Here is a 27918-nt window from a genome sequence, read left to right on the forward strand (position 1 = left end):
TGAACATAATTAGCAAATTCAGAAATCTGCTTAAGAATGTTTTTTTTGACAACTAATTGAAATTCTGAGCACAGGAAGCCAACATTATGAGCTGATTTTCTTTTTCTTGTCCAAAACACACAAAGTTCCTTCTAACTTCCTTCACTTACTTGCTGGTTTTGTTTGGACTCTGTAAATATTTGGTCACATTTGAGAAACTATCTCAAACAGGTTGTCAAGATTATGTCTATCACAGCACTATTCATGCCAGCTCTACTACAACATAAATGGCAAGATGGGACTTAAATGTGCAAAAGCAGGAAAAATATAATTTGGATACCAACTAATTAGGTAAGCAATACCAACTTTACTCATTATAATCCCATATTAATACCATATCTTATCGTGAAAATTAGCTAAAACAACCACAGTGCCTTACAGGGGAATAAAGTTTTCTATAGTCTTTACCTCTGCAACAATAAAATAACAAACAATACTTTTTTACATTTACTTTACTTTACATTTTTTTTTTCTGACATGGTACATATAAAACAAACACAGTGATAATTCATTATAATAGCATTGACAAAATAAATAAATCTCATAATGTACAGTTATTATTACACTCATCATCATCATCATCATCAATATAATTTTTTTTTCTATCAAAATGTTTCACAAAGTTTCATTTCTGCAAGGTCATATTTGGTCAGGAAAAAAAAAAACAGGTAGAAATGTAAAGGCTGAGCATCTCTCAAGCACAACAAAATTCCAGTATTATGCAATGCAGTGACAGAGGGGACAAGGCGATATTTAGACATTTTATCACCAGCAGTGAAGAACTTCATACACTGATATCAAGCACACTGAAATGTCTGCAAACACAATAGCTTTGCATTGGTACTCAGGTTGTGCGGTTATTATAGCTTCTTCCATCTGAGACATCACAACCATGTAAGAGTGACTCGGGATTAAGATGAACCTCAAGAGTCCTCTTGTTACAGAATTGGTTTCCACAGTGTTGTAGCCTAACTGACTAATGTAAGTCCAGACTCCTCTCTTGAAGGCACACAAGTATAGAAAGATGCCACTATGACACGAATGCTGTACTGCACAATTGCTATTTTTCCTTTGATAGTGGCGAGATGACAAGCTTGGACACCATGGAAAAAAATAAAATCACCACTTAACTATCTTACAAATTACTGAGTAATGTCTCAACACCTGAAAATGGCTTGGTTTCTTATTTTTTCTTTTTTTTTTTTTTTTTTTTTACAATTCAAAGCGGTACATAATGCATTAGTCAAGTGAAAATGTCCAAGGAGTTTGCTTCAACATTTGCTTTAAAGACAGAAAGCAGCACTCAGCAACTGATATTCAAATGTAAATCTCACACAGTCTAACAATAACAAGCTACATCCTTGTCACCAACTGCACACGTGTGAATACAGTTTTATTTTTTTTCCACTTGTAAACACAGTGCACTGAAATACTTTTACCACGTTATCCAACACAAATATTCATGTTCTACTTTTACATATTAAAGAGAAACATGTAATCTGAAGTAAGCAGCAACTTATAGCGGGATAATAAAACTGTTTCATGATTTTATAATAAGAAAAAGTTTGATTCATCATCCGCTTGTGGCCTTTCAGGATAAGCCATTTTAAAAAATACTACACTGTCCGCCAATATTTATTTGGATGACTTTTCATCCCTTCCACCAGTCTTACTCAGCAGCCAGAGATGGCAGCGGTGACTGCCAAGAAGCTGGACGTGCGACCCATGCAAGTCCCACATTTTTACGGGCCGTCCTACAGGGTTTGGATATAGCTGGTGTGCCTGAGCAAATAGTTTCTTCCCACTGAATGCTGTGCAGACGCACTGCAAAGGTGCCCCTTCCTTCACTGTGTCTCATCTCTCTCCGTAAACATGCAACATCCTCTCTCTCTCTCTCTCCCTCTCTCTCTTTCTCTCTCTCTCTCTCTCTCTCTTTCCATCTTCATTGATTTACATCCTCATTCACTGTGTGACCTTCTATGGCGAGAATATTCACACATTTTACCCTTCACACAATCTCTCCTATCTGTTCACAGAAGCACAGCGCATAGCAAGAGGATATTCTGCAAAACACTTCAATTATCACATAAAATATAGCTTCTTTAACGACTACTATAGCCTTTAGGTTTATGCATTTTACTGTATCTTATTGCAAGAGGAGCACTTATATGAAACAAATGCATTTCAAAATCCTCAAAATGGGACATTTTAGAAGTGCTCCAAGGCTTTTCTCTCCATCACTTCTCTTAACTGTACAAATACAACAACAAAAACTAAAAAACCTTTTTGTTTCTCCTCTTCATTCCTCACTGGCTTCTGGTACCAGGAGATGCATTCAGAAAGCCTCTGGTAAAACTGTTTTGTGGTGATTTTCAGGCAGATTCAGAGGAGGATTGATTCTCACTCTAAAACAACACTTTCCGACCTGATGTTTTCTGACAAACGGTGGAGGAGTGGCTGATGAAACCACAGATACTGTAGTTCTCCTCCTCGCGTCCTCTGCGGCTCTGGACAGCTTCACCTCTTTGAAACTACCTAACGGCGATGCTATCACCAGCAGGCTGGAGGGTTATTGTTCTGCAGTAAGTAAGACAGATGCCTCTTCAGATTACACTTCCTCTACAATAGATGCAGAGACCACAGACAAGTCGCTGGACAATAGTGGGCCAAACTGTGGCTTTGAGGTGCCAGTCCAATCTGCAATTTGTACCACATGATTTTTCTTTTGATGACCACACCATCATTTTGATGCACTCTGATGAATCTCATTGCTGGGTCCCTATGGAGACATCACTGGTGGCTCTCCAAGGCTATGCATTTGACATAACATAGATATAATGTTATTTATGATTTATCCTGCTGTAGTGTACCTGAGCCAGATTTCACACACACAAACAAGCGGGGCTTTTATGCTCTGCTAGGCCCATATAATGTCTTTGATGGCTCTAGCTAAGTCATAAATCACATATGCTGTGTCCGTCTCTACAAGGTCTCAGATGGCCTTTGACAACCTCCCTGATGTGACGCATCCTCTCTTTCACGTCTACGTACTCCGGTAGGTCTTTATGATGTCTTTGATTGTCCTCCTGCAGATGGGGCAGCAAGCGTTGGCCATCTTCTTGAGTTTGAGGCCGCAGGCGTAGCAGAGACACATGTGTCCGCAGGCGTAAAGAACCGTGTCCACGACGTTCTCGTAGCAGATGGTGCACTCGTCGCTCCACGAGCCGGAGCAGGACGGGAAGGTAGGGGACTCTGGGTGGCTGGAGAATGGAGAGCCGGGGGTCGTACCTGAGATGAGGACAGATTGAGTGAGAGAGAGGGAGAGGGAGCATGTCATGGTGGAGACAGACATAGCCAAAGGAGAGGAGAGAGAAAAGAGAAAGGATGGATATGGAATATGGATATGGAGGATATGGAAAAAAAATGGACAAACCTGTGGAGGAAGTGAAGGCTGTCTGGTAGCTGGTGTTGAGGCTGGAGTTGAGGTTGATGTTTAAGGATGTGTTGAGGTTGGGCTCTGAGTTGCCACTGCACAGCAGTGTGGGGGTGTTGGGTGTGCAGGACGGGGAGCTGGGGACCGACGGCCCTCGGAGGTCTGGGTGGAGAGATGAGCCTGGAGGCGCAGAAAAGACAACTGTGACTTACCAAAGATTCGCTTTTGATTTATTTTCTGTTTCGGTCTGTTCTGTGTACAAAGATACAGATAATCTATGCGTTCTATGGGCTGACTCAAGTGTTCAACAGAGCCAAATGTAACGCTTGTGTAACTGGAAAACTAAGTTCCCCATCCGTCACAGTGTGTGCAGCTCTGAGAAGTTAGTCAGAGCTGATAATTAGCAAAAGGAGAGCGGATGTCTTGGCTCATCTCTCACTCTCTCTGTCTCAGTCTGTCCCTCTCACGCACACGCACGCACGCACGCACGCACGCACGCACGCACGCACGCACACACACACACACACACACACACACACACACACACACACACACACACACACACACACACACACACACACACACACAAACACACACACACCTACTCACACACACTCACACAAAGTCTGCGCTATCTCCTTGCAGATGACTTGTGAGTCCACAGTGTGTGTGTGGGTGACTGTGAGTGAGTCAGGAGCCTGTGAGGTGGTGCAGTCTCGCCTGGGACGCCATGGACCCCCCCCCACCCCCCACTCCCCCTTCTCTTTCTCTCTCTGTCTCTCTCTCTCTCACTCTCTCTCTCTTTCATTTCGCCCATGATCCCTCTGGGCATGGAAGAGAACGGTTCCACAGAGTAGGCTCCCCCGCCCATAACCATCAGCCCTGGCATCAGTTCTCACACTGGCAGCTCATCTCACCTCACAGAGGAGAATACCTATGCCAATTCCACAGACAAATTCTGATCTAGTCTGTCTGGCAAGCATAAAGCATTGTTGTTTACACATTGTCCTTCAGCTGACCATGATGGAAATATTGCTACGCTGTCTGGCCGGCTGGTAGCTTGGCACAACCATCCTTCCATGTGTCAAATGATTTAATACTGTTAGTTTACAACCTACCCCATTTTGTCAGTAATTTGCTCACCAGATTTTCCTACAATGACAGTTCCTTGCTTCCCTAATAGTGCCTTGACTTTGCTCACAAAGGTTAAATAAAGATGGCAAAAAAATAATATAAAATAAAAATGAATAAAATATTTGTATTTGTGAGGTTTATTGCTATGACAAGAATACATATTTTATGCATAACTCTAACAGGCAAAATCTCAAAAAGCTTTGATAACAATGTGCTCTTATCCATTTCTTTGAACTCTGATGTCTTTGGCTCACCCCGACTACTGGAGTCTTAGTTTCAACCTACATAAACAAAGCTTGGCAGCCTTTGCAAACACATGGTTATGTGGCAACCAGTATTCTGCTCAAAAATCAACAGATATAGCAAAGACTCCAAGTCCATTGCACTGTCCATTGAAGAAGGTTACTATTGGGACCAACATGTTTGTACCTATTTGCAGAGATACACTCTTCAGTCATCTTTTTATTATTTTAAAGATTGTAGTGTGCATACAGAAGTGTACATACAAGTGTGCATACAGTAGGATATATACAGTGCAAGACTACAAATAAATCCATACCACTACCCACTTAATGAGACCTATGTGACAGCCCAGCTGTTAGCAAACATCGTGGTCACCTCTAATAAGACAGAACGAATAACCTTCATGCCTATTTATGTATCCTTTCATCTAGCGTACCTCTCACCTTCTCTTATTATATGAATTTACCGCTGGCTGTGGGAGCAGAAATGCATTTGGCTATGCAGGCGGGACTGTGGGCTGGCCTATATGAGGATCCAAAAAAATCCAGAGTGTCTATGGTGGCTTTCAACACATGCTTATCAAATGTGGGGATCTCTGCCACACCTCACCGAGCTCTTTTTCTACTGCTATGCCGGCATCTGACAGATTCCTGATTTATGATTCCAGCCAACCACAGAAACAGCCAAGAAACAGAAACAAATGTACACACACACACACACACACACACACACACACACACACACACACACACACCACGACACCCGGACAGGGTTGTGATGCAGAAACAGTTAACTTGGACATTACTGATTCTGAAAGCTAACATGCACAATGTCAAATCTTGGTTTCTAAGACAACGCAGACAAAATGACCATGTGAGAGCAACAGACTCCCATCTGTTCCACTTCACAGGCCTGACAACACCCGACCATGAAAAACTGTCACTTGCCTCGGTGACTAGATGTTTCCATGGCAACTCATGGCGTGCGGCTGCACTGAGTGGGTGAGCAGAGACGTCACAAATGCACTCCCCACAGCTGGAGTGGGTAATGACTCGAGGAGAGGGGGAGTGAGGAAGAAAATGCACGGGGAAAGAGGAAGTACAGAGAGAGGATTGGAGGACCAGTGTTATGGGAATGCAGTGTGGGTGGAAAACCCAGCATTTCAAACCTCCATGCAATTACATTTTAATAATGCATATGGAGGGCATCATAAGGAGCTATCATGGGCCCCCCTCCAGATACATAATGCTGGCTGCTGGGAGCCCACGCAAGACAGAAATAACCTCCTCAGCCCCGGTCTGATAGACTACACAAGGAGAGGAGAGGAGAGGAGAGGAGAGGAGAGGAGAGGATCGTACATTACATGCAATGCAATTTCCATTTTTTTGACCGGTTGTAACCAGGAAATGAATTATAGGAGCAAAAAGGGGGAAAAATGCATAAAATACTAAAGTATCAATGCATTTTGATGTGAGGATCTCATGAAACATCCTCCCTAATTATGTATTCTGTAAGGCAGGGGTGGAGTTAGTGATTTGGGGGCCCTAGGCGAAGGCATGCATGGGGCCCCCTGAATCCCAACATTCACCTTTTTTAACCCATCCTTTCTGTTGTTGTAGGGGCTGGGCTTGGAAGATGTGGTAATATTGCTAACAGCAAACCTAGCAACAGTTGATTCTTTGACGAAAAAACGTTGTCAGCAAAACTTCTATTTTCTTCTCTTGTTTTTCTGCACCACTTGGGTAGCTTTGCTTCAGTTTTTTTTGGCAGTGGTAGGACAAATAAGCTTTAAGTCAAGAGGCAATATTGTGCTAGAAGTGGAATAGCCCACTAGCACTACAGCCTGACTGAGTATAGGGGGTGGCCATGACTCAAGATGGAAATAACTTTTACTGTAACAAAAAGAGGGGTGTTTTCAGTATGTACATTTCTTTAAATCAATGAAAAATAAGTTTATATTAGTTCTATTTCTGTTTTTTGTGGGGCTCTCTGGCCTCTGGGGCCTCAAGCAGTCGCCTACCTTAACCTGATGTTACAGTAAGACCGGTCCTGCTGTAAGGAGAACAGTCTAACAGGCTGGGACAGAGCTGTTATCATTAACAACATGGTCAGAATACAAAGCTGGGGTGGAGCAGCAGGGTGTTCAAGGCATGAAGACAAAATGCCAGCTTCTGCAGGTCTTGTAAACAAATCCAAAGCACTCACATTTGTTGCTTACAGGCAGCACAGTATTTCACAGCCATATCATAATGACATAATTAGCATTCAAGTGATAGCTACCGCTCCATCATATGAATAAAGAGAATTTTAAATCCCTTAAGTGCAGGACTCTTAAAATTGAGTTAAGTCAGCTTTACATATTTCAAAATTTAATTAAACTCTTACAAAATGTACTAAAGCTTTATTAATTTATTCACTTCAGATACAAACTAATACAGAGTAGACGTGTTGCTCAATGGGATCTCTTGGCGATATTAGTAACTATTTTTGCATCTGACCCACGTTTTTTGCCATTTTCCAAACTGGATGGAAACTCCAACAATGCCCTTACTGTATCTGCACTAAAAATATTTTCTGACCCAACAAGCATAATAATATAATTGCCATGCATCTTCAACTAACACGTTTTTGTTTCTGCCTATATTATCACCGCAACATTTATATGGAAAAACAAATAATACATTCATCTGCCAACATTTACACCTTTGTATCAAAATCAATGGAAACCACTGGAAAACCTCATGGAAGGAAAAATGGCCTGAAACCCCCAACCACCACCACTGGTTGTCATTAATTCCCCATTTCCAACAGTTCCTGAACCTGTCAGCCATTATTTAGCCTTTGACGTGTTATTATTCTGGTCATTTTGAGTCTGATATTCCTGAGCCTTCCCAGTGGACCCAAATCCTGGGAGCTAGAATCTCTACACCAAACAGTGGGAACTTGCTTTGATCAAGGCAGGTTTTTACACTCTCATCCAGAGATGAGAGGTTGTCATGCATACCAACTGAGCAGAGTTAGTGTGTGAGTGTATGTGTGTGTGTGTGTGTGTGTGTGCGTGTGTACTTCTGATTAAGTGTGAATTATTTCACAATACCTCCAGTTGATCTTGTGGTAAAATTGTCTAAAATTTCTGCTGGAGCCAAATAACAATTGAGTTGATGGGAATCCTGTTCAACTGAAGATACAAAGTTTACATTCATATGCAAACCGTGGGTGGAGAATGTAAATTCCAAGAGAGATATATGAGTTGATAAAAACTCAGAGAGCAGCACAGAAAGCGAGGGAGAGCGAAACTATTTCATGACTTGGCTGAGCTGGAATCCAGCCTCCGAGGGTCATTCAAGGACCAGAGGCTGCATTTACTTCTGAATGGAAAAAGTTACCTACAACTGACGTACCTAGAAGCTCTTGTTAACACTTCTATATTTCCTGACTCATAATATTTACTAATGAACAATCACGCTGTCCAAAGGGTACACCTAATCAGCAACAGCAATAACAACAACAACACTATTTAAACAAATACTAATTATAGTAATGGGATATTTTGTTGATATTTGTAGGGAAAAACTCTTTTCGCTTGTCGTCAGGATAACCTACATGACAGCACCCATGCAGCTGCTAGGGACTCAGTATTCATTATTCAGTACTCAGTATTCATATTCAGGATTACACCCTAAGTGGATGCCTCCATTTTGATCCAACAGTACAAGTGAAATCTATTGAAATTATTTTAAATGTTAATAAATAGAGTATGTTACCCTTTAGTGTAAAAGTTTTCTTTTTTTCCTGGGCACCCATATTCTAAAAATATTTTTTTTCCCAAACCAGTATTTGAGAAACAACACAAGTGAACCTACCTAAGATCCTGAGTTGCATGATGGAGCCATGCAGACCGTAGAACATCCAGAGCGGCCTGGAGTTATCCACACACAGCTGCATCCCTGCACTGATGCCATTATGGCTCATCATGACCTCCCCTTCTGCATTCACCACAAAGCCCAAGATATCCCCGCTGTGGAGCGGCGCCGGCACCCGGCACACCGCCCAGAACTCCTTACGGTCGACCAGGGACTCTGGGTTGTAGGGCAGGTCGCTGGGCCTCAGGGTGGCAGGGTCGCATGACGTCACGCCATAGGAGAGAGACCCGAGCCGCGTGGAACCTGCCTTCGTCACCTTCACAAAGACCGTCTCTGAGCAGCGCATCGGGCGGCTGGTGAACACCAGGGTCCTCTCCTCACCGCGGTGATCCAGCCGCGCCACCGTCTGCTCATCCAGCGCCGTGACATGGACGCCACGCACCGAGTGGAAGTGCAGATCGGTGTCCAACAGGCTGGGCAGCAGTGAGCACTGCTGGGAGTTTTGAGAGTTTTGGGGCACGTGGCAAGAGAAGGAGCTGGAGCTCAGAGGCTGTAGCTGCTCCTCTTCCTCATCTTCTTCCTCCAGATGCAGCTCCTGCTGCTGCAGGCTAAGGTCACACAGGCTGATGGAAAGGCGCGGGTCATCACCGTTTTGCTGAATGGAGGCCCGGTGGGCGGCAGTAAAGGAACGAGGACGCAAGCAGTCCAGAGGGACCATCTCACTGTCTGTGGAAAAAGACAAACACAGAGACGTTATGTAATCACTCGTTTGCTATATGAAATGAAAACTTGAACATGAGAGTATAACCATCCACAGATACTAATCTGAATGGGACACCTTGTTTAATGTATTCATTCAAGTATTCATCTTTCATTGTTAGGCAGACCAATGGTTTGTTTTACATTCATTGTCCATATTATAAGCTATTCCTCATACATTGGAGTCACGCTAATCAAATGGTGGCTCCAGGCTTCTCCGCTTTTTAATAATTCCTTCTAATACATTCTCTCTGTGATAAAAGTATGTAGTTCAGAAAGATGAACAAATAAATCAATGTTTTTGAGTTTAGCGAGAGATCAGAACTTTAAGTGAGGACACTGCTGGAGGCCAAAGGCTGTATCACAGTAAAAGCAACATAATAGCTTTATGTAACGTAGAAATAAGTGATTCAGCTGAAGCCACTGCGAAGACCATAAAGCTCAGCTGTGTTCTCGGCACTCCAGTTGTACCCAGTGCCACAGTCAAACCCATTACAGCTGAACCACACACAAGCACTTGAACCGAACAGGATACCACTCCAATTAGGCTCCCACTCTCTCCGTGGCTTGGTTTCCTATGATAATGGGCCACACTTTCTTATCTGCGCATTGTAGTCTTCATGGAGTGTTACCACAATTAAGGTCCTGGAGCATGAACATTTTTTATGAGCTATTAAATCCTGAGTTTGGAATTTTATAAAAGGCCATTCTCTAATGAAGTTGGCATACCATTATTCTTTGTCAAGAAGTAAAGTGTATGTACAGTAATTAGGTTTCAAATAGCTGTACTGAGCCTCCACCAGTCCTATATGTTTACATAACACACAGTCTCAGCAGCAGTGACTTCATGTACTGTATCCTGCCTCTGTGCACTATTAACATTTTCAGCTATGTGTCTGAGAGCTAAAAATGGCCTTTCCCTGTCACAGAAAGGGACAAGCGTTCTAAAAACCATATCATATTTCTGTGTGTGTGCTGTGTGGCACGCTCACAAATAGCCTTCCCAGTGCTAATTTTGCTGACTGAATAGGGAAGTTCATTGACAGAAAAAAAAACAAACCTGTCTATCCAAGCACACAGTTGGTACAGACGGATCTGCATCATAGCACGCCTAGGGACAGGCTGCCAAATTTAACACGGCCCTCTAACATGGGCTAAAATTAGCCTGATTGGACATTTGAGAAGAGTGGAGAGGGACTGGCCGAGGGATGACTGACATGATGGCTAAGTTGTGCGGCTCTCACCCTCATTCTGCTTCGGGCTTCCCCTATGGGGAAGTAGATGGAGAGGGAGTGTGTGACGGAGAGAAAAAGAATGAAAGATAGATAGGATAAAGACAGGGAGCTGGACAGTGAGTGGGGAGAGAGAGAAAGGGCAAACCCTCACCACCCCCTCTTTATCACACAGACAGCACATCTCCGGCCAGCCACAGATAAACTGCTTGACCTTAATTACTTCCTCAGTCAAGAGTGTCCACAACCAAGCATGAGGCTCTTATTATTAGCAGCCTTATCATCTTCAAGGCAAACTTAGCCGACAACGGGATACAAGAGATAATTTCTATTCTTGCCATTATGGCCTTCTGCGCTTTGCAATTTCTGTTTGTTGAGACTGACACAGCCGTCAAAACAAGCCGTGAGAAGAATCGGAACGTTAAGAGGAAGTTTCTACCCAGTGTAAAAAAGAAGATAAAAGATTAAAAAAAAAAAAAAATCTAAGATAAAGAGACAAGCCAAATGAAAATGTGACCTTCCTGATACTCGTCTCAAAGGAGGGTGGGATAGAATTACATAAAACACCTGATGAATACAAAAGCATTGAGTCACGCCATGAGATCACAGCTTCAAATACACAATGCACTATGTTTATCGTCTGTGTCCTGTCATGTCCTGTGTCCAAGTGTGTGTGTGTGTGTGTGTGTGTACAAACATTCACAACATGCTTGCATGCATGGGGGTAAGGTACACGCCACGCACTGTTTTCACAACCAACTAACACATCCGTAGTCCCGGGACAGACTCGGCCACACCAGTATAGAACGTCACTTAAAACCATTCAGACTTTGACATACAATGGCACACAATGGCAAACAATCTTTTTTGTCCTGATTTGGGGCATGAGCTTTTTTTTTCATTACAGCTGACATTGGGCCAAGTGTGATTAGTCTGGTAGCTGGGGGTTTAAAGCTGGTTCCTCTCAGATGGATTGCCCTGCGTTTCACTGGCTCACTCATTAAAATGTCAATCACACACAGACAGGTGCAGACTTGCATCTTTTGTCCTCTGAAGATCGTTTGAAGCAATTATGTCAGAAAATTAAGCCTGGCATTCATAATAAATTCACTGTGGCTTAACGTAACACGCCTTTTTTTGAGTTCCCCCTTTTCACTGCTTCGTTTGGCAACGCTCCAGTGGTTTTATAATGGGGTGTATTGAGAATAATGGTGATTATATTCTTCTTTGAAATTTTAATGTTAAAGTCCTTGAAGCTTTTGAATAGCGAGAGAAAATTGTAATCACTTTTTCAATCACGACAGAAAACAATACAGACGTGATTAAGTGCATGGCTGAAATTGCCCTTGTAAAATTAAGTGGTCTTTGAGTCTTTGAACAGCTCCAGCTACTCAAACTGGAATAAAACACCATTTAAACAAGATGAACACATTCCAGACTGACACTGTTCTGAGTGGCCAATGGCTGACCTCCTGGCTCTGGTGTTTTATTACCACAGTGGCTGTGAGAAAAATCGAAAATCAAGACTCACTCAACTCGCCTTTGTTGATCATTAGGGACAAATTTCTTGTCTAAGAGGAGTTAAGAGCGCACACACCCACGCCCGAACCTGTGCCTGCAAAGCATACATGGACAGGTAAATATCTCACCTATTCCACATTTACCTATTCAAACAAGGTGAAACTGCCAGAGACAAAAAGTCTTGGCTCAATCTGGTAAAACCAGTTGCTGGAATGTTAGACACTGGGAAAGGAGGATGTCCAGGATATGGTTGAAAAAGTGGCATCCTGTTTCACTCTGTGAACAGATCCCAGAGTGATGTCGAACTTATCACGGTTGCAAAGGCTTTTTCAATACTGCGATGCCAAAACAAACAGCCTTGCCACACCTCACCCTGAAATATCTTTCAGCAGGACTCCAGCGGAAAATGTGGATGCATTACTCAACTGTTTTTAAAAGCGTTTTTTAATATCCTATGCCTTTTTTTAGTCTTGAACAACACTCAGACAATGGCATTGAATTGAATGGACAGGGAGGGTTCAGTTCATTCCTTGGCCCGGTGGAATAGGATTAGGGGGCTTTTGGGGGTTTTAGTGTAGCCGCAACCTCTACACAAGGTCAACTCTACCAATTGTGTGTGTGTGTATGTGTGTGTATGCGTGTGTATGTGTCTGTTTGGGGATTTGCCCTAAGTATGCATGCCTAGGGGGCCTATCCAGGGCTCTGTCCAGAGTGAGTGAGTGAAGTCATCTGTCATGAGAAGGAAGGTTGGAGGGAGGGCTGTGTGTCTGTCCCAAAAAGGAGAGAGAGGGGGCTTTCGCTTATCACGGAAAAAAAAGAGAAAGGTCTCCGGGGAAAATCTACATTGATGAGCTTTTAAGGAGTGGTATCCCTGTGAAGATAGTGGCACGAGTACATGTGTCTGAGCGCAAAGTGGGAGGGGCGGTCTCAAGATATCAATTTGCAGGAGAAGTCCACGAGTTTGAATGAACTCTGAGTATCCGGGATGCCATGTGCAACAGGAGACACATATGTGGCGTTTTTGAGAGATCAAGTCGGAGTCTTTGGTCCGGCGCCAGGTGTTTCTGGTTTTTTGGACTGTGATCGTGGAAAGAAAACGGGACACGGCGAGATGACAAATGGCAGCGGAGAAAAGCTCGCTCAGCACTTCAGGGCCGTCACAAGGGCGCGATGTCTCCAAGTTCACTTAAAAGACGCTCCTGAGCAGAAAACACTACATGCACTTTGACTGATCCCTGCTTTTATAGCAACACACTTACACACTTCTTGTTTTTGCCAAATACCTCTCTTTTCAAAATTGCTAGAATTTGTGGCCTACAGTATATTCAAAGTATACAATTTTTAGAGTATCCTGAATATTTTCATTTGCCTGGGTAAACTCTGCTGTCTCTGGTGCTTCAATTTGATCGTAAACACATTTATTCAATTACAGTTTCATCTCATTGTTTTGGTCAAGGAGAGATGGAGCGAACCTCTGTGAAAACTACAGAACACACACACACACACACACACACACACACACACACACACGCACACACACATATACACACACACACAAACATATATATATACACACATCTCAGCTGAGACTAGACTCTGGTCATCTGAAAGTGATTAGCTTCCCCTCTGAAGGCTTCCCCCTCTACAACCCGCAGCTCCCAAGATCCAAACCTGACAGGCTCCATTACGATTTCTATTTTGATTTCGCTGCAAATCTGTTCAATTCCATCTGGGCCGATTAAATCACAGCTGAGGCGCAACAGCCTGTCCAGCGGCATTTATTTTGGTTCAGCAAATCAAATAAATTCCAAGCACTGAGATCATCTGAAACAGAGCTCTCATAAATACATAGACCATAATCCCAATGTGTACATACTGGCAGATGTTAGGTCAAAAGACTGGCCAACATTTTAGTTTGTAGTCCCCTCATCCCATTGTGACCAACTGTCTGATAGGCTTGGGCGTACAGAACGACTTGAGGGATAACAAAGGTGCAAATGAGAAATAAAGGGAAAATTAAGATATTCTCATAAATATAGCAGTGAATTATGAACAGCATATCAACTTTAACATGTGTCATGGGGATGAGGAGCCTGTCTAAAATCCATTCCAATCGGTGGATTAGTTACTATATATGTTAATTATACAGTATATAGAGAAGCTGAAACAATTGGTTTAGTTACCTAACATTAAGACAAAGCGGAATGAGCAAAGGGAGCTTAACAAAAAACTGGGAGTGAATACATCCAAAATTATATTTTTGTCTGCAGGGGAATGGTGAATACACAGTCCTTGTTTTTTTTCTTTTATCTTTGGCCATGGTATAAGTGGGGCAATGATAATACACTTGATGTTGTGCTGTTATGAATATATATGGTGCTCTTCACCTACATATTGTGCATTATCCTCAACATGAATGCACTGTGAATCAGCCATAGACCGTAATCAGCCACAGAGGCTAGATGGAGTATGAGATGTTAGGCTAATGCAATACCTTGACAAATATAATGCACAGAAACAATATGTACCCTCTCTTTATAATCTGTGTGAATTGTTTGATGTATAATGAGTTAAATTTAGCAAGTAGACATGGTTGGGTTTAGCTTGGCATCAAAGGAAGCTAACCAAAAAATGATTGATAACAAATAAAAGATTCACAGATATTCTAAAATTACATGCAGAATTGACTTTGCAGTGGCGTTGGGGTTAGCTTATTGGCTAACAAAGAGTTTGTCTAAAGCAGGGATGGGCACTCGTGCCATGGAGGGCGGAGAGTCTGCAGGTCTTCATCCAAACACTACAGCAGGTGGTTTCACTGAGCAGCACACCTTCAACCAGAGAGGAGGAACTAATCAGTGAAATCAGCTTCTGTTCAAATGAAAACCTGCAGACTCTCTGCCCTCTATGGCAAAATAAAAGATAGCATCTAAAGTTAGCATGTTAAACTGGCTAACACTGGGCTTGGGAAGAGGCTGGTGACTTGTAATTGGCTGAATGCCGAGGAGGGGCATGGCGGGCCTTCCAGGCTGCAGAGTCGACCGTGGGGGTAAGAAAAACAGACAAGCGTGAAGCTATAGGGGACAATGCTAGAAACGGATGGAGAAGGTTACCAAACACTTGGAGCACAGTCAGCTCTAGCTTTAAGATTGTTATCCAAAAAAGGTATCGAGAGGGTCCTAAACGGCCTGAATGGTCTTCTTGACCTGGACACTCTAAAACAAAGTTTCCAAAATATGAGAACTTGGGACAGGATATTCTTGCAAAATTTTTATGTGACTTTAATCAGGTTTAAATGTCCAATCACTTGAAACAGGATCCATTTTCAGATGATTTATTAGTGTGATCAGCAGACCCAAAGAGGGAATGTGGAAGGAAAGAGAGAGAGAGAGAGAGAGAGAGAGCGAGAGAGAGAGAGAGAGAAAGAGAGCGACAGGCGCTAGCATGATTCATGGTTTTAGCCTAATTCTGCCAAAAGAGTTCAGCTCAAGGAAATTACTAAATGTTTATAATAAGGAGACATTTAGCATCTCCCATGCCTTTCTCTCTCACTGTCTGCTGTTTGCCTTTGGCTGGAAACAGACTTTTGACAGATGACTTTGCACATTGTTATTACCATGCTGAATTTTCAGTTTATTGTTTTTGGAGGATTTGGCTGTAAGCACCAGACAAGTAATTGGATGTATTAGTATAGAATCCATTTACTTGAGGATAGTTAGACCCTTCAGGCATATCAAATGTCTTCATCAATCAAAATGAACAAAAGGGCTTAGTTCTCCCCCCTTATTTAGTATGAAGCCCTGTGGACACAAGCAGGAACACAATGTTCTGTGTATTAAACGCAACAATTTGGAGCTGTGCATGATTAAATATACACTTTAGTATAAAAACATAATTCAAACTCCTGCTGGTAAATTGTGAGCAAAAATCTGCATATTGCTCTTGTTCAATGCGTTATATATTTTGTTCTTCATCATTTCTTTTGTGTTTCAAAACAAACACTGAGCCATTTTCACCTGCATTGTCCTTAGAGCTAACCAGGCTGACCCTAACATTGTTCTGTGCTGTATGGCTATCCGGCTACTGACGTCACATTGCACCTATCTGAACTCTGCTGATTTAAAACCATTTCCACGTATCAAATCCCCATATAACTCCACATAATATCTGTGATGACAAGTGAAACAAGAAGCGAGGTCTGTGTGAACACAGACAGAAATAGACACAAAGAAAGGAAAAGTACAGCACAATCAGGTTCAGACAACTCTTAAACATGTTTGTGCAGCACAGACCTTTCCAGTGTTTTCACACTATCTCTTCATCTGCAGATAAAAAGGGTACGAGCCAAAGGTGCAGTAATCTTTAACAAGCATCAGTTTCAGTTTTAATTTAGGTAACCTGTGATATGAATGTTAACAAGCGCTTAATTCTTTGAGGCAGAATGATCAAATATTGAACAGACTGTGATAAAACGGCACCAGGAATAAAAGATCATCGACCTGCAAAATCTAGCTCCTACTGTATAAGCTGCATTCAAACGAACACTGTGGCCTGCTGTATCTTTTTGGCTGGCTCTGTTCCCTGTGGTGGAAAAGTTAGTGATGGCTAGCAGAGTGATAGTAAGCATGGAAAGCGTACGGCTGATGGTTTCTCTACCATGATGTTTTACAGGCCTAATGTATTGCAATGCCATGTACACAGATGATTGATGTCAACACCCTCCTCTTAATCACCTGAGAGGTATAGAGCCGGCTGACAATCTGGCAGCCATTTTGGATTCTTCTCTAATGACTAGAGAGACAGGTTGTAGATGATGTTAGCTGACGCCATTCTCATGGATCACTACCACTCTGTCAGTGATTAAGTGACTCATCTACCTCTGGTAAACAAACCCCCAGTAGAGCGTCTCACATCCATCAAGAGATGGCTTCCACTCGCTATGCTTATCTGCCTTGGAAGAAATTCATCATACCTGTATGGAGCGGTGGATGCTGTGTGGTCTCTGGGGATTTGCCCCATAAACAAACACATTCTGCTAAGACTATACAGCCGTGCATGTGTAAAGAGAGCGCTGCGATTTCCCATTACTTTTTTGATTGCTGAAACATACGCCATTCCCGTATGTGTTTTGCTTATGGGAAATTAAACTAAAAACACTGAAAACAGTGTTGTGACCAGTGTTTTTGACCTGATTTCTGGCACATGGATTACTCAAGAAAACAAAAATGTTGGAGGAGGAGACGGAAGGAGAAGAAGGAAGACAACATTTCTGAACATTATACCCTTGATAACCAACTGCTAAACAATTCACCTTTGAATGTTTTTATATTTGCCATTTTTCCTGCACAATGTTGTATCTAAAAGCAGGTTCCATATAATACTGCTTGCAAGAATACAGCAAACACAGACAACATTGTGTAAATATAGCTCTACTGACTAACTAAAAGAGCTGCATGAGAAATATAATGCACAAGAGGAAACCTTTTGTCCGTGCTTCTAAAGGCTAATGTGTCTCTGCGTAGCGCCACAGATGCAGCAGCACAGTCTGTTCTGTACAAAACCCAAGCAAAGGCACTTCAGTCTTTATTGATAGCTGCGTGAGTAGGAAGAGTGTGGTGATGTAACAGATCTTTCTTAAATTGCATGGGCAGCATTGTTGGTCTGGACACCCCCCGAGGCTCAGTTTGATTTCAGCAGATTAATTTAGCTTCCTCTCTTATGCAACACCATCTCAGCTTTCAAGCCGTCTCGCTGGTCTCGGGATCACCTTTGACTCGTTGCATGGGTGGCTAGCTACCAAACTGCACTCCCTTGATACCAGCTCAGAGAAGAAACAACACTGCTCTTAAAGAGATCCTTAAACATCAGAATACGGCCTGATACCGGGAAAACTGTTTGGCAGCAGGCAGCGTTGAGAGAGAGAGCATAACCAAAAAGACAGTGATGGATAGCGCCTTTGATGAATTCCTTTACACAGTATGTAAGGCCGTAAAAGATCAAATGGACACCGCCGCACCAGAATCCTGTGGAGCATGTGTTTGATGCGGATTATCCACTAGACAAAACAAACAAACAACCAACATTATATTTGACTGTAGCCTTGTTAAAATTGATCCCTTTCATAGTATATCACTGTCGTTGGATGAAAAACCTTCTATCTTCAAAAAGACAACTTCTCAGGAATTTAGAAAAAAGGATTATTTTCAGATTGACAATTATGTGTTTTCAAGATTTTATCATGGCTTGTGAATGAGTTTCATAGGCTCTAGGTTTATAAAATATGTTCAACCTAGAAAAGAGTTTTAGTTCAAGCAAAATCATGAAACCACCAAAATTGAAGTGAAGTTTTTACCAGCATAGCAGTGATTCTTTGTGCCTGTAAAAACTGTCTTCATTAGAGATTTACTCTGTACCCATTCAGGTCAGACACAAAGGGGCATGGGTGCTGATTTTTTTTTAACATGGAGCGGTCTCAAAACGGGTGGTACTACACAGAAGAAGTGTGACAGTTATACTAATGCGCACTGACATGTGATCAGGGACACTTTTATAATTACTCCATGAAATATGAAAGGCAAAGTAGCTATTCACAGAGAGGATATCACCAGATACAGCTGTGCTCTTGGGCTTCATGACTGAAAATGAATGAAAGACACAGACAGAGAGTAAAAGTTGGTTGGGTGAAGTTGTAGGCTATGTCAGCTGGGGGGTCACATGAGGTCACAGACACAAAGATGGTTAAGCTTACTTGGAACAAAGGTTAACTATTTTTGGGAAGAGGAAATTTGAATAATTATCACTGCTCATATTTTCATTTTCTTGAAATATTGTTTACTTGATGTATGAAAAATCCTAAAAACAGTAACAATTAATCATCTAGTGATGCAATGTAGCCTACCTGTTTCATGGTATTTATTTTGTACTATTTATCTATTTATTTTTATTTGCACATTTACCCCAAAAGCCAAATCAAGGTCATCTAGCCAAGCCTCCAGCCTCTACACGCCACAGAGTTTGTTCACAGCAACTCGCTCCATTTGTCCCCAGTAGAAAACAACTGCCGTGGACCTGTAATTCCCCACCTGGACAGATTGTGTGATAAAGAGCTTTGCCCACAACAGGTGAAATTTGGCCGAATTTATCAGCTGGTGCAGCGTTAATGTCAGACCCTAGTGTAAGCATCATTAAGTATCGAAATGCACCCTTCTGTTAGAGGAAAATAAGCACATGTGCCAGTTCACAACACAACAGACTTTGATGTGTCCGCCCATATTTCAGGGACTAAGTGCTTGTTGAACTGCAGCCAACTGCCGAGACAATAGTGGGGCTTTGAGATATACCATGCTCTTGACTGGTGACGTTCTCAGGCTATACAAGAAGGCTGATAGCAAAGTGACCCTTCAGCTGACTGAGGGTTAAGGCTTCTCTGCTGGAAGATTAAGCCATCAGGAGCAGAAGCAGTGTATAGATCAATGTGGGAAAACCAGGGCAGAAACAGTGAGATGTAGCTGCTTTCATGACCCACAGGCAAAAATAAAAGTGTTTAACTTTTTCCATTTTCATAGCCTCAAGGACAAAATTCAATACACAAGGCAGTGTGTTGATATTCTGTTATGACAGTAAGACAATATGACAGCAAAATCAGTGTTGTCTTTTAAATCACTTATTAAAACTCACTTTTATAGGAAGGCCTTCACATAGTTTTATTGAATTATTCTTTTATCTACACCCTTTTACCTGTGTTTACTTTTCTTTTATGGTTTTATTGGTTTAACTTTTATTTGCCTCTTTTATTTGATATATTGTTGGACTGTTTATCCCTTGTTGTGTTTTATTGTAATTGTTATTTTTCTTTTCTTTTCTTTTTTATGTAAAGCACTGTGTAACCTTGTTTAGAAAAGTGCTATATAAATAAAGTTATTATTACTGTTGGCAGAATGTGGGCCTAAGTTAAATGCATGAATCTGTCCTGCAGACGACAGCGGTGTGATCGCACGTGTTCCTGTCCTGCCCGCGGCTGCAGGGCCACAAGTGGGAATCATAACTGGATCCAAAGAGTGAGACATTCCACTGGTTCGACTGTCTGGGAAAATGGCCCCAGACGTGTCGTTACCTGACATCATCCCTCCTCTTGTCTGTCGAAGAACAAGAGCTGTGTGCTGGTCACCACCACAAGGCCACTGAACTCCAGATAGTCGCGCTCTGGTGCTGGAGACTGAACAGCCCATCACCAGATAGCACGCTACTCCCTGTCAACTACCGCCGCAAGAAATGAGGTTAAATGGCACTATCTACACAATATGGAGCCTCTTCTATTTTTTTTTATTAATGCCGATGACAGCTTCTATGCTTTGGAGAGAGGCAGTGTAATTCCTGGAAATGTTTATAAATAGGTGAGGTGTTAGCAAGGATTCCTATTCATCCATTTTGCATAGTTTTGTTTTGATTCCAAAATAGGAGACAGCTGTTTTCATCATATGATGAGTTTAACAAATGGGTTTCAATATAAAGTGTAAACATACTGCAGATAAGTCTATAAGTGCAGTGGAAAACCACTTTTAATGATTGGGCGGGAACTATTTGCTGTTAATTTCTTTGATCTAATGACCCATCAAACAGAATGGTGAACTTGTTAGAATGGATTTCAGACATTTTGAAATTCCCCTTTAGGGAAATTTCTTTGATACTAATGACTGTGGTAACTATACAATCTCTCTAATCTCCCACCATCTTTTTTTCCACTGGGCTATTTTGGTGGGTGTGGGGAAAAGTGGAGCAGCTGTATGTAACATCACCTTATAACCATTCACACTATCAGATACAGAACATTTCCAACTGAAAAGCACTGCAGTGAAAAACACCCAAATATTATTTGACGATTGATCTTATGTTACCCTTTCATTCTGTAAATGCCATAAATTGCAATAAAAAAGAAACTCCCAATCCCCCCTAAAAAACAGATACTACTCATAGATTCACCATTTCTCACCAAGAATCCCCAACACACAAAAAAAACCTCTTAGTCCAGGACTCACCTAGTAGCTGGACCCCTCGGGTGAGGCCATAGACGTCTATGAGAGCCCAGAGCGGTTCAGAGGCATGAACCCCACTGAAGAACAGCATGGGACTGGACTCGTTGATTCGGTAGAACACCCGGCCCTTCTTGTCCACCCAGAAGGAGATGACGTTGCCCTCGTTGGAGAGCTCCTCTGGCAGAGCCTTCGCCCAGAAGCCGCTCTGAGACACCAGGTCGGGACAGGCGTACTTCGGCAGGTTGTCTGGGTTGATCCTGGACGGGTCCTTGGAGGTGAAGCCAAGGCGCAGAGCCCCGCTCCAGCAGCACTGCTTTTTTGTGATCTGAAGAGGAAATTTATTTTTCATCAGTGAAGACAACAGACAAATATTTAAGGTGTTTTTCTCTCTTCTGTCAACCGTAAGGTGAAAACAACATATCTGCTGTGAAAAAACAACAACACTAAGATTAGGTCCCCTGGTATGTTTATCGCCTGCAGAGTAACTATTTTTGTCTAATTTAGAACCTCTATTTACATTGCATTTACCGTGCAAGATAACAGTATTCCTCACATGGCAATGCTTGCCCTGCTCTCTCACTTTCGAGACATAGATGGCCTGATAGGTGAAGTGGAAACTTGTTTTAAGCTGCTGCTTTGGCCCACACAAGAGTTGGGAAAACAGAGGAAATCAGAACAGGGGGGGAAAAGAGGACAGAGAGAGAGAGAGAGAGAGAGAGAGAGAGAGAGAGAGAGAGAGAGAGAGAGAGAGAGAGAGAGAGAGAGAGAGAGAAAGAGAGACAGGGACAAAGACAGAGAGAGAACAAAGAAGGTGAATAAAAGGGACAGAGAAAAAGAGAATAAAAAGAGAATGAGAGAGAAGGGGAAACAGAGAAGAGTCTACCCTTGCCCATGGCTTAGTGATGGCCAGGTGTCCCGCTTACCTTCAGCCGAACTTGCTCGTACAGAGTGATGGGTCTGTTGCTGAAGGTGATGGCGTTGCAGAAGCTGGCCTGTCTCTTGACGGTCCTCTGGGACAGGTCCATGACTATCTGAGAGCCCTTGGCGCTGGGGTGGAAGAGCAGAGGGAAGGAGGACAGGCTGCCACACTGCTGAATGGGCAGGCAGCGCTTGGGCTTGTGGTGGCATCGGTGGGACGTGGAGGGGAAAGGCCCATTCAGAGAATCTAGGTGGAAGAGCGAAAGTGGTTATGAATGAGAGAATTATGCTGACTGGTCTTGTTGATGTTAAAGGTGGCGAGCAGAAAATATATTACTGAATAATTCACCGTGGAGATACAAGTCTTAGATTAGAGTAGAAGATTAGAATAGCCGGTACCACAGCAGGCTTTGTTTTATACAATATACTCGGATGTCATGAGTTCGAGTCCAGGTTGTAACCTGCTGTCACTTTCCATTTCCTCGCTCATATTTTACCTGTTACTGTAATATCCAATTCAGTAGAAATGTGATAAAATAATCTAATATTCAGGTTCTGTGTCTAACTTGTCAAGGGTGCACACTACAACCACACACCTCGACGTGAGAGTGTGTAGTTGTGTGAGGTAAATTAAATACAAATTTCTCCTTGGATGAAAGAAATACAAGGTAGAATTTCTCTCATGGCAGTTATGGAGACATGGCAGTTATGGAGAATAGTGCAGCTGTGAAAAGCTCATACAAAATGCTGTAATTTCAGTAATTGCTAAATTCCGGAAACACCTTCTCTTTTTTGTTATTCTACATCTTGCAAATTTGAACCGGTTTGTGTTTAAGCAATTTGTTTCTCTCTGTGCCGGGGAACATTTGTGTAATAATAATGAGTGAAGAGGAAAGGGAGCAGGAGAAAGAAGAAGTAAGTAAAAAGTAAAAAGAATGATTAGCTAAGACGAGATATAGCAGCTGTAACAGATAAATTAGTGCAGCAGTAAGGGATCTTGGAGGGACAATTATGTAAAGGAATTCCTGCTGGGGCTCTTGACATGTATACTGTATGGTGAAAGCAACTCCTACTGTATAATAATGAGGGAATTATGAGTAATCCTAGATGTGGCTCATGTTTAATTGACTGCAGTGAACGCACATCAATCACAATCTGTATGAATCAGAGTCAAACAGGTGCAAGCGGAAACAATAACATACTGTGTATTTTGTATGTGAATGGAAAAAACCCTGAGTGACGGTCTGTATATAAAATTATTGCTACCAAATGCAGTTTTGGGAAAATGTACTTTGCTGGTTAGAGGAAGTGGCAAAATAAGAGTGGACCCATTTGAGAACATCTGACTCACAACGTGTACCTCCATTTTTAGCATTTTTTCCAACAAACACCCGTGTGAATCATGACTGTTTCCACAGCTAAATATGTCATTTTCACATTTTTCACATCTGCCTTTTTGTTTAAGACTGATAAGGAATTGCTCAAAGCCATTATCAGCACTAAATCCACAGTTACTCCCTTTTTTAGGTTGAACTCTCCTTCCCCCATTCATGTTTTCCCATTTCACTTCAAAGCACTACAACAATGCCAAGGACACTGTGCTGTTGTGGAGGTATTTGGAGGTACTTTGAAATCTTCCCACGCAACTTGTTCTCATTAGACATATAAGGCACGACCATTTAAAACTCATCCATAAAATGTGCAAAAATCACATAACAACTGAATGTCATACTTTATGGTATTTGATACAGTAGTTCTCTGCACTTCATTTCTACAGTCCTCTGCAAACACCACCATTTAAAGGGATTTAAGTAGCATGAAATCACACCAATCTGCCAACATTGGAAGTGAAAGGAATAGTTTAAACCTAATTAGGACTTAGGAAAATTGCTTATATTTTAACACCTACAGTTGGAGCAGGAACTGTGTGTGTATGTGCATGAGGGAAGCAGCCTGCAAAGGCTCTTTACTGAAAGACAGTTATTTTTGCTCATCTGTGAGTGACCTCAGAGGGTCAAGAGCTTTTTAATGTACCCAGGAGACAAATCAATTAAGGCAGTCAGGACTGGCAACGACTCATCATGTGGCTTCTGAGACCAGACCACTGGCTGTTATACAATCACAGCACTTTCAAGGCAGAGATGTTGTGCAGTGGATGAGATCATGACTTCCATCCATGGATGCAAAAACAACAATTTGATGAGGTGAAACTAGAAAGGAATCAGAGGAATCAAATGAATCAAATCAAATCAAATCAAAGCAGTCAAAGGAATCAAATCAAAGGAATCAGAAATATTCTCAATTAGGCATCTTTGTCACATATTTCCGCAGAGCTTTTTCCCTATTGTCAAAACACATTCAGATGGCCTTGGCCAAGTGTTCTGGGTTTAGGAAAAGTACAGTGTATTTGTTTAAGCATACACTGGTGCCTTGAGGTCCTCGCATGCTCTCGTCACTGTAGAACAATGTTGAATTGTGCTCTATGCACAACAATGGTCTTAAATGAAGTCATAACAAATCCTTCGGCCATATTGCGTTCATTATGTCATCTTTTACGTGATGTCTTGAGGAAAACACAACAGGAGTGTATTGTACTCAATCACTGATTAGGCACAAGCCTGAATACAGTATTCTGAAATCTGTCTGAAAACAGCTCAAACACCTCCTATATCACTGCAAACAGTGTAACAGCTGGCATGCATCAGCATGTAATGAGACAATCCAAACACTCCTTCCTTTTCAATATATTAACATCACTTCTGCTGCTGTGAAATGAAATCCCCCTTTTCTCCAGAAACTCATCTTTTCGGGAATTAATTAAAGCAGCCTTACTTTCAAATCCCAAACATTTTTGAATGGGTTTACTGGCTTCGTGATCAGAAAACTTACTTAGGAGTCTGTAAACCGCAAACAAAGTCAAATTAAATAAACACACCAAAATGTGAGTTACATGACAGCAGCACCACTGGTTAGCACCCACACTGTCGATGATACAGTGGCTGGCTAAGCATGTCTGCAAAGTCATGCATCTTGACAGCGATGTCAAGGTTAACACTGAGCAGAGCCCCGCCATGATGAAGAGAGGTGCCATGACAAACGTCAGATGCGCAGGTTAAGGAAGGATAATGTTACTTAGTGCACCGCCGCACACATTGTGACTGCCTTTGCTGTCATTAATTGGAGACGACAAACAGTGGAGAGACAAAGAGTGGCCCTGGCCAGTGTCACCTGGCCTCCTACGCAGCTCTTCTGTGTTTTATCCCCAGGCCCGGTCTTACTAAGAAGCCTCAACAGAGCCCCTAATGTGGTGTGACGTTAGTATCAAGACTCGACGGCCCTCTCTCGCGGGAGTAGCACTCACAGGCAGCATCCTAAAGAGCCACGAGGCACGTATATGTTTTTTGCTTCGGTCATATGTCATACCTTGTGTAGTTTCAATGAGAAGTAAACAAAAGTGATCCTCATACACCATCAAGTTTTAAAACATCTTTCAATAATCATTACTGTGTGCCATTATTGTAACTTTTTTAAGATACCAGTACACTTTGCAGGATTCATTTGGTGTCAGGTTATGAGTTAAAACTGACGTAAGGAGTTAATAGAGAAGATGTTGAACATTAGAGTAATCTGAAACAATCAGTTTGCAGATCTTAAATCTGTTGTCAAATTAGTTTTATGTTTAATGTTAGGTAACTTTATTAGTTTTAAAGAGGACATCTTTGTGTCTCACCCGATGACATACAAATGAAAACAGAAACCACTTTATGTTCCATAGACCCAGGCTCTGAGAAAACAGGAATGCATGTACTTATTCTGTAATGTAATAATGTAATGTATTCATTCTATAATATTCTTTCAATTTAGAAAGAATATGCTGTTTGTTTGGGAGGTATTTCCTAGATGAGGGGATGGCAGATGCCAGTGAATTCCTCTAGATCTGCTGAAGTCTCTATGTGACTGTAGGATTTTTATTAGGTCCTTGTTGAACTTTCCATGTCTGAAATGTGTGCGGTAGTAACCTTTTGAGGCCAGCTGATGGCCCTCATGTAAGATCACTGTTAAGACCCAACACTGTGTGATAAACGGTGTTATAAAAATACATAACATACCAATGGGTGCTGTCCCTAATAATCATTCAAAACTATCACTCAACACATAAAACAAACCAGCTTAACTAAAAATTGCTTTAACCTCATAGCTAATTTCAAATTCCCACGCCAAAACCTCAGTAATACTTTATAACCCTGAGCCTTCATAACCTGCTACCCTACAGTAATCTTGTATATTGGTTAACTTAAATGCAACAACTCAAAACCAACAATAATTATACTATTTGACTCTTGTATAGCAAATTGATATGATGATCATCAGCTCATGCAATATAGGACATCTAGTGATCAGTGAAAACAATTTGAAAAAAAAGTAACACTTTCTTTACATATTTGCCAATATACAAAACTTACTTATATTATGAAATGAGTTGCCCCCCCATCCCACCAAAGCTTGGACTACCACCACAATTGCAATCAATATAATCAATAACTTCTCACCTAGACAAATGCTTGACACATCAGAATAAAACATTGCATCTTTATCATGAAACCTTAAAGAGAAGAAAAATAGACACTGCAACTAAACAATCAACACAGAAAATAGCAGGGAATTCTAAATAGATTAGCCTATATAATGCTATTCTATTCAAAACAATCACATGGAAAAAGCAATATAATAATGCACCTGTTAACTATGACCATTTCAGACATGCATAATTCAAGGATCTAATGAAAATACAACTTTGTCTTAGCTGAATCAGCATATAGAGACTTGCCCTTCTGGCAAACAAAAAAAAGAAAACATGTTACATTATTTGCTCACAGTTCACAAGCATGTAGTCCTAACTAGTGCTTAGTTGCCACTTGTGACTATAAAGACAAATATATAGCTAGCAATCAGGAAAAAGTGATTCTATGCCAACTTGGTTAATTTTTCCATTAGCCTACTTGGTATCTTCCAAGTGTGACTAAAATATATATAGAAAGAAATGTGGAGGAGGAAGAGGACAAGAAGAAGAAGAAGAAGAAGAAGAAGAAGAAGAAGAAGAAGAAGAAGAAGAAGCAGCATCTACTGTGCATTTCCAACATGATGCCACAAATATCAACATTTGAGAAAGAGAAAACACTCCAAACGCCATTAATAGTTACAGAACTGAAAAATAGTTGATCTGATGGTGTTATTCACAGTTTACCTAATATTGATAAAGAAATTCTTCACAGGGTGATAACAACTTGGCTTAGAGCAGCACCTTCGCTCCTCATATGTGTTATCTTTTCTTTTATATTAACAGGAAGCCTAATATTCACAGTAATTTCTAGCATAGGCTTGAGGATAGACTGCACAAGCACGCATCCAACTTCATTACAGTCAGCTTCCATTTGACAAGAGCACGGGGTTTATCCATAATAAAGATTCACAATAAAGATATGATGGCAAATGTGCTTACCGTAAAAGGTATTTCTCGTTATCTGACCTCCCATGGTTGGATGCAAGGTGAGTTCACCTCTTCTCTGACTGCCGGTCCGGATCCAAAATATTCACGGGTAACCGCGCGTGTTCAGTGTCCACATAATACCAGCACGACACCACAGCACCGAAAGTCCCGACACCGTTTGAGCGGCAGGTTGTGACTGACTGACTGTCCGAGGGCTCATCGAAATTGGGCAGCAGGCAGCAGCCAACAGATCCGCAGC

General features: G+C 41.7%; 1 protein-coding gene across 3 annotated transcripts; it reads right to left on the reverse strand.

Moving 5' to 3' along the window:
- Positions 1 to 119: 119 nt before the first annotated feature.
- LOC139661612 (E3 ubiquitin-protein ligase NEURL1-like) lies at positions 120 to 27807 on the reverse strand. Of its 3 annotated transcripts, none has more exons than XM_071540118.1 (6): positions 27672 to 27807; positions 22177 to 22418; positions 21257 to 21578; positions 8713 to 9438; positions 3541 to 3652; positions 120 to 3371 (listed from the first exon to the last, which is right to left on the reverse strand). In XM_071540118.1, the coding sequence occupies exons 1-6, from the start codon at positions 27703 to 27705 to the stop codon at positions 3083 to 3085; spliced, it is 1725 nt and encodes a 574-aa protein (XP_071396219.1). In that variant the 5' UTR covers positions 27706 to 27807; the 3' UTR covers positions 120 to 3082. The 3 variants fall into 3 exon arrangements, with proteins under 3 accessions (XP_071396219.1, XP_071396220.1, XP_071396218.1); XM_071540119.1 differs by having other exon boundaries at positions 120 to 3327; positions 3503 to 3652; XM_071540117.1 differs by having other exon boundaries at positions 120 to 3327; positions 3473 to 3652.
- Positions 27808 to 27918: the final 111 nt, after the last annotated feature.

This window comes from Centroberyx affinis, unplaced genomic scaffold (assembly GCF_046629955.1).
Source record: "Centroberyx affinis isolate AG114_WGS23_722 - 3 ecotype Tasmania unplaced genomic scaffold, CSIRO-AGI_Caff_v1 ptg003562l_1, whole genome shotgun sequence".
In the NCBI taxonomy this organism is placed as follows: domain Eukaryota; kingdom Metazoa; phylum Chordata; class Actinopteri; order Beryciformes; family Berycidae; genus Centroberyx; species Centroberyx affinis.

Coding starts and splice junctions, on each gene's coding strand:
- LOC139661612 (XM_071540117.1), bottom strand. CDS start 27,705: ATGGGAGGTCAGATAACGAGAAATACCTTTTACG. Junction 22,419..27,671: donor AACGAGAAATACCTTTTACG/GTAAGCACATTT, acceptor TCTTCCACCTAG/ATTCTCTGAATGGGCCTTTC. Junction 3,328..3,472: donor AGCCTTCACTTCCTCCACAG/GTTTGTCCATTT, acceptor TCCTCATCTCAG/GTACGACCCCCGGCTCTCCA.